Source organism: Beta vulgaris, chromosome 1 (assembly GCF_026745355.1).
Source record: "Beta vulgaris subsp. vulgaris cultivar EL10 chromosome 1, EL10.2, whole genome shotgun sequence".
NCBI classification, from domain to species: Eukaryota; Viridiplantae; Streptophyta; class Magnoliopsida; order Caryophyllales; family Amaranthaceae; genus Beta; species Beta vulgaris.
In genome coordinates, this window is record NC_079202.1 from 63,013,658 (window position 1) to 63,029,142 (window position 15,485).

General features: G+C 31.9%; 1 protein-coding gene across 1 annotated transcript; it reads left to right on the forward strand.

The window, feature by feature from the left end:
* The first annotated feature begins 637 nt into the window (after positions 1-637).
* Positions 638-13,669, forward strand: LOC104894164 (ABC transporter G family member 25). Its single transcript, XM_010680373.4, has 3 exons — positions 638-919; positions 1,702-2,551; positions 12,168-13,669. Exons 1-3 carry the CDS (start codon positions 803-805, stop codon positions 13,211-13,213), a joined length of 2,013 nt encoding a protein of 670 aa, XP_010678675.2. The 5' UTR covers positions 638-802; the 3' UTR covers positions 13,214-13,669.
* Positions 13,670-15,485: the final 1,816 nt, after the last annotated feature.

Here is a 15,485-nt window from a genome sequence, read left to right on the forward strand (position 1 = left end):
GGTCTAAATACATTTGTACCGTACGTACCGTCTGAAACTTGACTTGATAACCCGGTTCACCAAAACTTAACTCCGACTATATCCGAATCAACCCATCTCACACACTTGCTTCAGATAAATTTAATGAGTCTCCCAACAAAAGTATCCGCATACAATGAGACTCGAATCGAAACTTTCCGTATACAAAATTAAGCTACTTACCACTTAGCCAACTCGAGTTGGTCTACAACCCTACATACATTTGTACCGCACGTATAGTCTGAAACTTGACTTGATAAAAGACTATAAAATAGTGCAATTTGAACCAAAACCAAAACAATATTTACAAGTGAACAAGTGATTCTACGATAGAGATATTATTTACCCATGAACGGCGCTCAATTGGGCAGTTTCCTCATGAAAAAGTAAAATGGTCCCACCAATACTTTAAAACAGAACCAGATGGCACGTGTATAAGCCACGTTGCACTCCTCAGCGGTGGACTCCCCCTCTTATGATGTGGCACCCATCATCTCCTCCTTTATAATTTTTTCCCATCATCCCATTTTTTTATTTTTTTATTTAATACTATTATAACTTTATACTAAAAACAAACTATATTACTATTAAATCCCACCCCCACTTCAATAAATACCCCTTCTCATTCATTCCCTCACTTCTCTTCATCTTCTAAACTCATAAACTCATAAAACTCTCTCCCTACAATACTACCCAACTTAGAGTATATTATCATTACATTTTCTCGATTTCTTCGAAAATCTAGCTTCAGCCAAACGAGCCCTTATAATACAAAAAAAAAATAATGTCGATTTCTAATGAAAATAAACCTCCAAACCAAATCAATGGCAATTCACATTGTCATGATTATCAAACTCAATCACCATCTATTTTATGCTCTTCTTTTCCTATCACTCTCAAGGTATTATGTACTAACTAATTAATTAATCATTCATTATTTCATTGTTAATTTCATGTTGACTTGTCTTTGACTTTGTTATTTAATACTACTATGTACTATCTCTATCTCACATTTTTCAACAATATGCCAATCTTGTCTCCCCTATATGCATGTATGCTAGGTTAGTTTTTTCATACCACTCTATAAATTTTTAGGTACTTTTAGATATGTTAGAGTTATGATAAGTTTATTATATTAGAGTTCATATTCACAAGAAAAAAATTATGATGAACAAATTCAAGAAACACAGCGAAAGAACACAATAGTATACTTACCATAACTCTAATAAAATACGACGTAGAAGATACAATATACAATTTTTATTGAATAAGGGAAATTAACATTAGCTAGCCCCTAACAAGTGTACGTAAACTCAAAACAGATTCGACATATTGCTCCATATCTTTTTTTTGTTGTAGAGAGAGTAGCGGCGAAGTCAGACTTGGTTGTGGATGAAACTAGTTTAATAAAGAACTTTAAGCATGGTTGTAAAAGGGATCAGTTTACTAAACATTAATTATTATTGATTTTCTTTAAAGCTGTATTGAGGCCTACTTTCACTCGCCACTAAAAGCAAGTCCCAAGAATAATTGATGTAGACGAGATTTGATCTTAGATTCTGAAGACAGTAATTCTACTATATGACAATGTAACACGTAAATTTCTATACATGTAGTAGTACTAGTACATATATATTAAACTTTCGATATTGATTTTCTGAAAATTTGTTCTGATGATTGTAGTTTATGGACATATGCTACAAAGTGAAGATGGAACCAACAAATGGTGAAAGTAACATAAAACGTTTGATATTCAACGGCTGTAAATCATCATCATCATCATCATTATCAACGGCCACGATTGAAGAAAGAACAATCTTAAACGGAATAACAGGAACAGCATCACCAGGAGAAATCATAGCCGTTCTTGGACCATCAGGTAGTGGTAAATCAACGCTTCTAAACGCATTATCAGGAAGATTACATAGTCACGCACTCACTGGATCAATTCTCTTAAACGACAAAAAACCCACAAAACAAACACTAAAACGCACCGGATTTGTCACTCAAGATGATGTACTTTACCCTCATCTTACAGTCCGAGAAACACTCCTCTACTGCGCACTTCTTCGCTTACCAAACACCCTCACAAAACAAGATAAAATCACAGCCGTTGATTCTGTGATGGGTGAGTTAGGATTACATAAGTGCGGTGACACTATAATAGGGAACACCTTCATACGTGGAGTTTCAGGAGGAGAGAGAAAAAGAGTTAGTATAGCACATGAAATGTTAGTGAACCCAAGTTTATTGATTTTAGATGAACCAACTTCCGGTTTAGACTCGACCGCGGCTTATAGATTGGTTCAGACGTTACAAAAGTTGGCTCGTAAAGGAGGAAAAACGGTTATAACATCGGTTCATCAACCATCGAGCCGGGTTTATCAAATGTTTGACTCGGTTCTTGTGTTGTGTGATGGACGGTCTATTTATTTTGGGAAAGGAAGTGATGCTATGTCGTATTTTTACTCTCTTGGTTTTCAGCCGTCTTTTCCTATGAATCCTGCGGATTTTCTCCTTGATCTTGCTAATGGTATGTCATTTCTTCCCATATTCCTATTTGTTTTTGCATAATTATTTGTTCATTTTATTCGCCCGCTGTATGTTGCACATAGAAGGATACGGGTACGACTGCGGACTTGAGAACAGGGATAGAAAATGGCAAAAATTTTGAAATTTTAGGAATGGGTACGCGTTCCCGTACATTATACATATCGTATTGAGTCGGGTACGTGTACGAATATGAGTATGCGACCTAAAAGAAGTACCCATGTTACATAATGGTCCCGCCCGCCCGCCCTCCCTCCTCGTATTTAGGACGTGTTCGACAACAGACCATAGGCTGGTTATAGTTGATGTCGATTTTAAGTAACCTTTTTTAATGTTTTAGAGTGATGATTAATAAAAGAAATATTGAGATCGTACTTATTATTATGAGGTCAATCTTAGTCAACAATTTGGATGGCGAAGTAACAATTTAAATTGATTTTTTTAAAACAAAATAGTAAAAGAATTTTATATAATTAAGATGATCGTTAGCTTTCTTTATGGTAAAATCAGTTAGTTGCGGGGTCTAAGAGACGGTAGTTTACACTGTAACGGATATCAGCGGTTCGAGTTCGCTAATTTCCAACAAGGTTATATTATTTTAGAATTGAGGATCATTCTATACCATTATGAATTACTAAAGGAGGAAATTGTCGTGAAGGAAATTTGTTAATTTTCATTTTGTTTTGTGTAAGAAAATATTCTTTTTGGGATTGGGTTGATAAGTCAAAATTGCTGTTTAGGGAACAAGAGACAAGACAATTTTAGTGCATGTAGGTTGTAGTAGTGATAGCTGAATATTGTAAGGTACATAGCAAGTTGTTATTTGGCACTAGCTATATGAGAGTGATGGAATTTATGGATGGAGAAATATTTCGTGTTGATTAGTCAATTTTTTGTCGGATCATCGTACGATCATTATTACTATTGGACTATAGACTTACATTTTTATTTAACTATAGGAATGAGGTTAATCTATGATATCCAATATATGAGTGGGATTAATATATATTGGTATAGACTTAGAAATATCTTGAAATAATATAATTAATTGTTATACTTTAGAGTACATTCATTAACCTACATGATAGAATATAGATATATTTTTGGGGCCTCAACCATCAGCTTAAGCTTTTGATTGAGTTAGTCCCTTAATATGGTATCAAGAGCCAGCGTGATAAAAAGGTCACGAGTTCGAATCTTCTCCACCCCTTCTTTCTCAGTGGAATATTTAACCTCAGGTATGAGGGAACCTGTGCTGCATCCACACTTACTGGCTAATGAGTTTGAGAATTTGTAGTACCATTTCCCACCTTAGAGCTAGAGCCTTGTGGTGTAGGTTATTATGCTTTGAGGACATCCATTAACTTATAGTCAATTACTCTATGATTTTGAGTGATTATTGAGCTCATTTTGAGTTGGAGGAGTATTTAGTGTGTACGCTAGACGAGACTTTTTTTTAATGCAAAACAAGGACGACGAGACTTTAATTTGGATCCTTTCAATAATTTCGTAGTCGATGTACCTTTCATAAAACTATAGGACAAGTTACATGGAGAAAATTGAGCTAATAATTGATTGGCATATGACAATAATTTTCCTCTTTGTACGACAATCTTAACAACTTGTAGTTGTAGGACATATGAGGCTCACGAGAAGTCACAATTTCCTTTTTTTTCTGTTCATACATTTCAAATATAAATTAGAAGACATAAATACATTACTTAAAATAGAATTTAGTTGTAAATTTATGACAAAAGTTTGCATTAATTTATATAATAAATGATCAATTAATGTTTGTTTTTTTCCATTTTTAGCTTTTTTCAACAATAATTATGTAATCTCTTATCAACCTGAGAAATAAATTATGGTCCAAATGTAATCTTAAAGAATAAACTTTACAGTAAAATTACTCCAGCTGTACTATATTTATGTATAGTGAACATACTTTTATACTCCATTGATTACAGTTGAGTATATAGGTCTAGATTTGTTTTGAACTGCAATAAGTTCAATTTGCAGAATCACTTACTTCCATACATGGGTATGAAAAAGAGGGTAAAATGCCACTTTCCTGGCATCATGTAGTTGCTTTACAGTCCATACATACCTAAGTATTTGACTAGAATATATACTTAGGTACAAACCAAATCCTCACCTGAAGATGAGATTCGAATGAAGATAAAATATCACTGTATCTCACTTGCACAACTTGAGTTAGTTATTATCTATATACTTCCTCCGTTTTTTCAATTTATTTGCGACACTTTTAAAATCACAAATTTCTAGACAATTTTTGGAGAGGAGAAAGATAGAGAAAGAAGATAAAAAAAATCCCATATAATAGGAAAGAGATAGAGAGAAGGTATTACTCAAAATAAAAGTGTCACAACTTAAGTTAAAACGGAGGAAATAATAAATTTAGGGTTTTAATATGGGAAAAGCTATATGCAGTCCGAAGGGCTGTATATAAGAAGTTAAAAATGGAAATAAGTTGCATTAATTGATCATTTATTACATCGGTTGATGCAAATTTTTTCCATAAATTCACAACTTATTTCCATTTTAAATAGTGTATTTATGTCTTATATGCAACCCTAAGGGCTGCATATAGCATAATAACCCTTTTAATATATGCAGTCTTTAGGATTGCAAATAAGCATTAAATAAATTTCCGAACATAGTATCATTTGAATAATTTATGACACAATCACACGTCAATCAACATAAGTTATACTACTTATTTATTTATTCTTAATACGTTAGATTACAATCACACGTCAATCAAAATAAAACTTGGTTTCCTGATTTAAGATTTTCAACTTTATGAATAAGAAGATTAATGTGAATTTATTGGGGAGGATTTTATTTATGAAAAATATCAATAAATTAAAGCGGTTCTCATAATATATGAAAAAAGAGAGTATGGAATTAGTTGCTGAGGCGGCTAGGAAGGAGTATTAAGTGTGCAACAGCATGGTCTGTGTGTGTTGGGAATATGCACTGTGGAAAAATAATTATAAATATCCAATTCCCTCAATAAATGATTCTTGTTAGTGCTTTCTACTATTTCTCCTTTTTTATGAGAAAAAAAAAAATACTCCCTCCGTCCCATAATATAGTGCTTGTTTCTTTATTACACGGTCTCCAAGACATAACTTTGACCTTTAATGTCTTCAATTCCATATTAATAAAAAATATAAAAAGTTGATATTATGAAACTACACATTGAGACGAATCTAATAAGATCCCACATGAATATGTTTTTTTATATATACAAATGAGAATATTCGGTCAAAGATTTTAAAGTTTGACCTACCAAAAATGAAGTAGGCACTATATTATGGGACGGAGGGAGTAATATATAGATACATAACATAATTCTAAATAAAGCTTGGTACATGCATATATATCACAAATTCGTAGACGATAAAACTACACGTATTCCACTATTTGCATATTTGATAGTAGATTGCCTACATGAGATAATAAACAATTAAAAATATCACACTTTAACTAACAATATTAATAGTCTTTCAAATTGTTGAAACATATCGAGAATTGACTAACCAATTCGAGTCAATAAGTGCTAACTTAAAGCTTTACAGTTTTTCTTAACCATGTCATCAATACTTTCTTTGTTCTCAAATAAAAAACATCCATCTCAACAATATCTCACATAAAATTGCATCATTCACATATTCGATAGTAAATTGCCTACATGAGATAATAAACAGTTAAAAAATTATCACACTTTAACTAACAATATGAACAGTTTTTCAAATAGTTGAAACATATCGAAAATTGAGTAACTATTTCAAGTCAATAAGTGCTAACTTTTTAACTTTACGGTTTTTTTAACCATGTCAATACTTTCTATGTTCTCAAATAAGAAACATCCGTCTCAACAATATCTCACATAAAATTACACTTATTTCATAACGGAAAGAAGTATCAAACTTACGACTTTAATTTTTTTTTAAATTTACCGCGACAATCAATACCCGTCTTGTCTTACTGAGCTAACGGATATCGCATTCGAAATAGCGAATGGAAACTCGCAAGTAGTAGCAAGGATAATGAACATGACTTGTATGACTGTATCCAATGAATGTGAATATGGTAGTAGGATTTTTGGTGTGATTGATTAGGTCACCCCAAAATGCACGACAGAGACAGTGTTTGTGCGTAGTGTTGGCGGTGGTGGGAGCAATGTCCTTGGCTAGGATAGTTTGCAAAATGCAATTATTTTGCAAGAAAATTTCTTAAGAACATGGGAAAGTTGGTAGCTTTTCTTTTCTTTTCTTTAACTTCTTTTTTTGTTGGATAATACTTTAGAATCAAATAATCTTACGTTACCTTCTTGACATATGTCCTCTTTATTTCATCTAAGCTTTCTTTTTCATGCTCTTTTTTCAGTCTTTAGTCCACTAAGTTTTTTTTTTTTTGAAAACAATCTTTTGACTTTTTTTTTTCAATCTTTATTATTTCTTTCAACTTTAAGCACCCACCCACCACTTTTTTTTTTTTAAAAAAAGAGTAAGCCCAATAATGTTGGGAATTATTTAAGCTACTTTCTTTTGTTTTCAGTCCTTGAAAATGTCATCACCATTTTCTACCATTATAATTATTTGGGTAGAAATTTGTTGGATAAGGTTTCCTTTTCTAGTTTCACTAAATAGAAAATCTATCCATATATAGCTTTCTTTATCAAAATAGTATATAATATGTTTGGAAAAGAAGAAAGAAGTGTTGGAAACCTTTATATCATTATATGTAAGGCTATCTTTAGTTGGACGTATATAAAACCTTGACCCGTCTGTGCAAAAGCAGAATAGCGGATTGGTTTGTCTTGTCTCTATCTTCCGTTTATGAAAAAGGATTTATGTGAAAATATCTTTTAAATGAAAATGTTATTGTAAATTAGTTTTCATACGCAATGATATCATGTTAGAAGACCAACTCAACCAAAATTTTAATCAAATACTATCTACGGTTAAAACTAAGTATACCTAATATGATCGAAAATACCATCACACTTTAATATTGGCTTATTTGATTGATGAAGCTCATTATTATTCCAAATTCGAAGTTTCTTATACATTAATATCCTAAGAATCTTAGCATAAATCATACATCAAACTTTAGCATTTGAAGATCTCTTTAAATTAATATAATTAGTTCTTAAGAAAAGAATTTCTCCATATGATGTAGCATATATTATGTAATCCGATCTTTAATGACACGTCTTTTAAAAGAATAATGCTTAAGAATCATCTTTTATACTTTGAATCAAATAAAAGACTTGGTATGTCCTACCTAGGCAAAGATTAAAAAAACAAAATCAAGGCCAAAATTTGTCAAGCATTTTGGGCCACCTTGGCTTGATTAATTAGAATCATTTTATGGCTGAGTTTTCATGCTTTAACAATTTATTCTCAGCTCTAGGAAATGGACCCTCATTATTTAAATCCATAAATTACTCATTTAAGTACGTATTGACTAACAAATTTATTCCTTCAATCATTTCACAAATTAGTATGTTTTGTTTTAGATGACCGAAAATAATTAGTCTGATCTACCCATCGGATAATGGTAAGTGATGATAGTGGAATTCAACTCACGTGATTAATAATATTTTAATGCTTCTATTAGAAGTAGGTAGATTACTTATCGGGTAGATGTAGCAATGTCTGCTTTAGATGACCATGCAAATTAATTTCCATATTTACAGTGATCATCAAGCTAATAAATGACTAAATGATCCTTTATTAATTATCACATTATTCATTATTTTGACCTAATAAATCAATACGAATATAAAATGAGGGTGTCTTTTTCTTTCTTTCGCGTTATTCACACAGCTGGAAATATATCATTGTGTCCTTTTATAATTGGTTAATATCATACGGATTATATTCTTCTATCCTATATATCTTTAACTTTTATATCCTATGCCTTCCTATCATGTTGTCTAGAAAAGCAAACATTTCAAAATTTTACTTCTATTTTTTTTTAAAGTTCCGTTTGGTAATTGCATATCATAAAGTAAATATGATATGACATTAATTAATTATATAGATTTCTTGATAAGTACGTGATAACTACTGATTAGCACACTAATTTTCAACGTAGTCTTCCTTAATCACTATTAAGTGGGTACCATCATGCATATCTTACGTATCTTCATCAAGTGTAAAACTTTTTGTTGAATACATAATTAAAAACAAAAATCGCCATATTTTTGGCCAGTTTGTCTTGCAACAATGTAAAATGGAGAATTTTGAAAATGCCATCTTTTCACATATTGTTCGAGAGAGAACAGTCCTCCAAATAGTTTGACTTTTAGTCATAGAGTTGTCAACTGATTTTAGGTCTTGACTTCATTAGGAGAGAATATATTCAACAAGATGTATATATACATATATATAGAATGAAACTAGTCTCACGTGAGATTGCACTAGATGATGTATCTCTCTAATAGGATTTCGACCAAAATTGGCCTAGTGGTTGAGAGAGCTCGACTAACATAGGATTGTATATATGTAATATCATTATTAAAGTGAAACATATCAAGGATGTTTTGACCTAGTGATTAAGATTGAGGTGTTGTGAACGATATATTATAGGTTCGAATCCTCCCTCTCCTTCTTTGTACTTTACTGTCTTCGTATTCGTGCATACTATTGAAATGCAATTATAAGTCTTAATTAGAGGCATATAAAACATGGGGCGCCGCTTTAATTAGTTATAATGCTCTTTTGACTAGGCAATTGATCTAAAAAATGTCATTGATAGATAGCCTTTTATCTTAGTTCAATGGATGATTGATGTCATTGAGGAAATATGCAATTATTCACTTCAGGCAACCTTTATAATACTGTTACGTACGTTCTTAGGCATACCATGATGAAGACATGGATTAAGTTGGAGTGATAGATGATTCGTGACGACATTGAGTACGTTACATAGCATATTAGAATATTACTTTATATTTATACTTATTATTATGCTTACTCTATTGAAAGCACTAGAAAAATTGATTTTTTTTGATGAAAAAGAACACTGAAATAGGATAAATTGGAAGATTTTTGCTAGTATTTTTTTTAATATTGGATGTGCGAATATAGGTAATGCAATGCTTGTACACGGTACACCACCCTCTTCCATATATAGGAACCAATATTCTTGTCTTTTTGTTTTATGAAGTTGATAGGAGTTTTGAATATTGGATTTTTTTTTCCGAATTATGTTAGATTTTGTGTTTATACCATTTAAGAGTTCGTTCTGAATATTTTCCATCAAATAATAAATTAGAAATAAGAGTTCGGAATATTGAGTAAGTTCACTATTATTATATAATCAATCGTTTTTCAAAAATATTATTCTTTGTTTTTATGGGTTGTTTTCATCAACTTAAGGTTTGAAATTTAGAATTGAAATAAGCAATCTTGTTATGCTAATGTGTTAAAGCTTTTTCTTTTGATGTAAATACTCCTCTTTGTTTTAGGGCTTTTAATCAGCATTTATATTCTTCAATTTTATTAACTTGATCAACTAATTTTGCGAAACTTAAACTAATCAGTTATCTATCTAGTTCCAGCATCTTACCAGTCTCAACTTTATCTTATCAGTTTCAATTAACTTATCAATCTTAGTTTATTTTCATCAAGTAATGTCAAAGACAACCATTTATATAATCAGTTAGAAATAAACCTTCTAAACTCAAGATCTCTCACCTTTAAATTAAAATCTTCCGGTAGATTCTAAACCTTGTTTATGCTCTTCACGTGGATTCTCCATTCATATTTTTCTTTTTTTTTAAAAAAAAATATATTTTCATATTGCTTTCGACAAAAATTTTATACCTTCACCACTTTCGTGTTATCAATCTGATCTTTGACCTTTGTAATATCCTAATTTAAAACTATAGTATTGTAGCGAGTTAATACTAGCCTACTTTATGACAACTTTGTTATGAGCATAGAAACCTTTCAAATTATTGCACGTACTAAATGTCATGTAAGGGGTCATGAACGTAACACACAAACCATGCATGGTAGCATATATATATTTCTCTTAAAATATACCACCTTAATAAGAATTACATGGACTGTTCATTATAAGAACTCACCATTATTTAACCAAATTCTTTATAGTTTAGGTACTATGATCTTGGATATTTTTTGATCAAATGTGATAATGATTTTCAGACATTCTAAACCCTTTTTTTTAATCGAATCACTTATTTTTATTTTACATTTTTCGACTATTAAATAGCTACTGGTAATCGAGTCGAGCCAACCCGAGTCGAGTTTTGACCGAGCGTTGACCGAGTCGAGTTCGAATTGCTCGTAAGCTGCTCGACTCGATTAGCACCCTATTTTGGATGAGGGAGTAATTTGTTTTATCACTAAACTTAGACATACTAGTACTATATCCTTTCCTTATCTAACTTTTGCATTATGCATTGTTTAATTGTTTGCTTAAAAAGAAGTAAACCATTGAGTATGTATTTGATTGCACCACGTGTGAGGCTACTTTAAAATTGCTTACGACATCCAATGTGGAAAATAAAATAAAGGGCTTTTCTTTTAATTGAGTGACACTAATGAAAGCTTAATAAAGTGAAGTCCCACCATACTCCACCAACATTGGCCTCCTTTTATTCTTTGCTTTATTATTGCTTCTCTTTTTGGTAGTGACACTCACTAACCTTATAAATTATAATAATACTTGCACTATTGAAATAACATAGGATCTTAATCATACTATAAAAGTAACATATTTTTAATTAAGAGGTGGTAATTAAGTATCCTAGCTCCCTATTTCTTTACTTTTTCTTAATATTACTTTTCATAGGGTCAAGGTTTAAACATTGTACTAAGTGTTAACGTAAGATGTTAATCATTTGTTACTCCTACTAAGCTACTACTTGTTTATCTAATGAATGATTATAGGCTATATAGTGAGACATTATTAAGTATAACGACATCGGCTCTAATCTAACTTGATTAACCTTGACTCGGCTACTTGGACGTGTATCTAATGAATAATTATAGGCTATATAGTGAGTTATATCGCTCTAGCTAGCAGCTTGGCCAGTTACTCGAGATTCTCGATTATTCCATTTCCTGATGTTAGCGATGTACAATGGTCGAATAGGATCATTTCGTCCCGAGACCTTTTACTTATTTTCATAAAAGTATAACCACATCAGCTCCAACCTAACTTGATTAACCTTGACTTGGCCTCGCCGGTCAAATCCTACCTATTAATTAGGTCTAATATGTATAGCCATTTTCTCATTTTAGGGTTTACCAATTTCTCCTATATCGTCCTTATTTGAACTTATCCCTCATATCGAAAGCCAAAACTCCTAATCGTAATTACTTTGCTTAATGTGTGAACTATTCTTGCTTATGTTGAATCTGTTATAGTGCTATTATATTGCCAATCTATGATCTTGATTTTTATTCTTGAATCACACATTATACTTAATAATATGACATGCATCTATTTTTACTATAACGTGATTAATTCACTATATATAATCATACAAGCATGCATGGTTCTTACGCACTTAGAATATAATCATGCAGGCATATCTCACCAGCCTGATGGAGTAAACGAGAGAGATAGGCCTAATACAAAGCAAGCACTTACTTCAGCATACAACACTATATTATCTCCTAGCGTAAAAGCTTCCTGCTTAGACAACACAAGCAACAACAACAACAACAACAACAACAAAAATAGTTCGTCAAATAACACAATAGTTGTGAGCAAAAGAAGCTCACAACAATACATGAAAAACAGCATATATTCATGGTTGAATGAATTTTGTATCCTCTTCCAAAGGAGCCTAAAAGAGCGTAGGCACGAGTCATTCAACTCGCTTCGCGTTTCTCAGGTCATCGCCGCTGCATTGTTAGCCGGAATCATGTGGTGGCATTCAGATTACAGAGATGTTCAAGATAGGCTAGGCTTGCTCTACTTCATCTCAATTTTTTGGGGTGTATTTCCATCGTTTAATGCCGTTTTCGCCTTCCCACAAGACCGAGCTATCTTCATGAAGGAACGTGCTTCAGGGATGTATTCATTGTCTTCTTACTTCTTGTCAAGAATCATTGGTGATTTACCTATGGAGCTCATTTTACCAACTATCTTTCTCACATTGGTCTATTGGATGACGGCCTTAAGGCCTGAACTTTGGATCTTCTTACAGACCTTGGGAGTTATCATAGGGTATGTGCTCGTTGCGCAAGGCCTTGGCCTTGCTCTAGGTGCTATAATAATGGACGCGAAACGAGCTTCTACCATTGTTACAATTGTTATGTTGGGATGTGTTTTGACTGGAGGATTCTACGTGCATAAATTACCGAGGTGTTTGGGGTGGATTAAGTATGGATCACTTACATATTATTGCTATCGATTGCTAATCGATGTGCAATATGGTGGGGGAGAAGGGATTTCTTCTATGTTCGGTTGTTTGAACCATTATTCTAGTAATGTGGCTAATTGCAAGTTTATTGAAGAGGATATCCAAGGACAAATCACACCTTTAGCAAGTGTTGGGGTGATGTTGATTATGTTTGTGGGGTTTAGGCTATTGGCTTACATTGCCTTGAGGCGTATGAGGGTTTGAAATTTTATCGAGAGGGTAACATCGTCATTTTACAAGAGAAACACATATCGAGAAAGAAATTAGCTGACAAAAACGGAAACTGTTTTCAAAGTTATTGGAGAACAGAGGGAATAGTATGATCCGTAATAATAATAATCATTTATAAATTCCAAGTTTATCCAAGGGGATTCAAAAATTCATGCTTTGATCTCACTTTTCTACTAATTAAATCAAATTATAGTATAGTCTTGTGGGAAGCATGCATGCATTGTGCTAGGAAGCTAATATTAGTTTCCTGTTTTTCCCTTTGTTTTGGAGTGAAGTTTGTAAAGATTAGCTAAGATCGGCATAACTGAAACCTCCATTAAATTTGGGGTTGTAATTTTTTTCCTTGGTTTTTTTAATGTATATATAATATATGTATTTTATATTTTACAGAGAAAGTAATAAAGATGAAGGCTCACTTTGGAAGTGACATATTTTGGTTGTTTACTTTTGTATGCTTGTACCAGTGTTCATATATTTTTCTTATTTCAAGCAAATCATAGTAAAGTGAAATCTTTTGCATTAGCTGAGGAAGATTATGGCTTTTCAGATAATTGAGAAGTCAGATAATCTCCATCAATACAAAATTGGAAGAAGATAATGGCTTGCTTTCATTCCTTCCCAAACCAACGTTTATACTTCCTCCGTTTCATAATAAGTGAAACACTTCTCTTTCTTTATGTGAGAGCTTTTTTACAAAAATGTTTCACTTGTTATGGAACGGAGAAAGTATACAAAAGTACATAACCTTTATTAGCTAAAGTTTAGGCTGGATTTATGTGTAATTTTTGACTACTGGAGATAACTATCCTGTCCGGATCCTCTAGAGTTTTATGAAAACTCTACAAAGTAGAGTTGAATTCTGACCATATATTATAAAATCAAGGGCTCATGATTAGTGAGAAAGGAAAAGATATGGATAGGATATTCAGGGGCAAAATAGGGGGGTTTTTGGAAAAGAAAATACAAGCCTTTGATTTCTTATTCAACGACTGATATTTAATGAACTCTACGGTGTAAAGTTTTTTTTGAAACTCTAGAGGATCTCAATACGTTATACAAGATGTGCACATAAATGATTTATTACAATAATATTAAGCAAATATTCACATATATTCTATTAAAAACAAACAAGAAAACTTTTTGCTGCCAACAATAAAATAAATTTTACACTCCTATTTTCATGAAATTGTTGATTTGCTGTGGATTAGTTGTTTGACAGTTTGAATGTGTTAGTGAAAGCCATTTGGGTAACTGAAATATTGGATTTGAGAGAGATACATATATAGATTAAAAATTCAATTTGTAATTTAGTTAGTAAAATAAGGGCATCTTAGGGTTGGTTCTGTTCAACTTATATTGTCTTATACTTATGAAATTGTTGATTTAGTTAGTATTATTTTATTTTATTTTTTCTGAAATGAGTGCAGATAACTTCATAAAAAATCTTATCTTATCTTATCCTATCTTATAAGATTTTATATAAGTTAAAATAAGTTGAACAGAACGGACCCTGAATTGTCAAAATTTAATTTCAATTATTCATTGAAGGAACATATCGCATTTAGAGTTTAGACGCATAGTGTCAAATTTCAATGAAGGAACTATGCTTTGGCCTAGAGGGTTAGATGACATGCTAATATTAAAAAAAAAATTATTAAAAGAAACGGTCTAATTTTAATATAAATGTAGACCTAGTCACTAAATGAATTAAATTAGTCACCGAAAGAAATAATCTAATCACTATTGAGCTAATTTTCTTTTTAATATTGGACTTACCATTACCTGATTTTAATTTAAAAAATACGGTCTCTAATAAGACAAACTCAAAATCATTTCTTTTGTATCCAACATTACCTACAACTTGTATTATCCTTATCTTTTGTAATTATTTGTTGTTAGCACCTCAAAAACAAAATCCTAGGTCCACCCAAAACAATCTAGCTTTAAGATAAAATTATACATCAAAATGTAGAAATAACTTTATAAAGATCTGGACAAAGTTTATGAGTGCTGATCATGTAAAGGGTGATTTATAAAGTTATATTGGGTGACTAGCAATATGTAAGGTGGATTTTGACAGTGTTGATGATTTATAGACTACTTTAATTTGTTCTCATGCACCAAAAACAATTAGCAAGTGTATGCCCAGTACTCATGTGTCTACCAAGTACCAGTTCCTTAATTGTCTACTAAGTAGTACTTGAGGTTGTGGGATCAAATTTCACTAGAGGTATTTTGGAGGTGG

Coding starts and splice junctions, on each gene's coding strand:
- LOC104894164 (XM_010680373.4), top strand. CDS start 803: ATGTCGATTTCTAATGAAAATAAACCTCCAAACCAAATCAATGGCAAT. Junction 920..1,701: donor CTTTTCCTATCACTCTCAAG/GTATTATGTACT, acceptor TGATGATTGTAG/TTTATGGACATATGCTACAA. Junction 2,552..12,167: donor TCTCCTTGATCTTGCTAATG/GTATGTCATTTC, acceptor ATAATCATGCAG/GCATATCTCACCAGCCTGAT.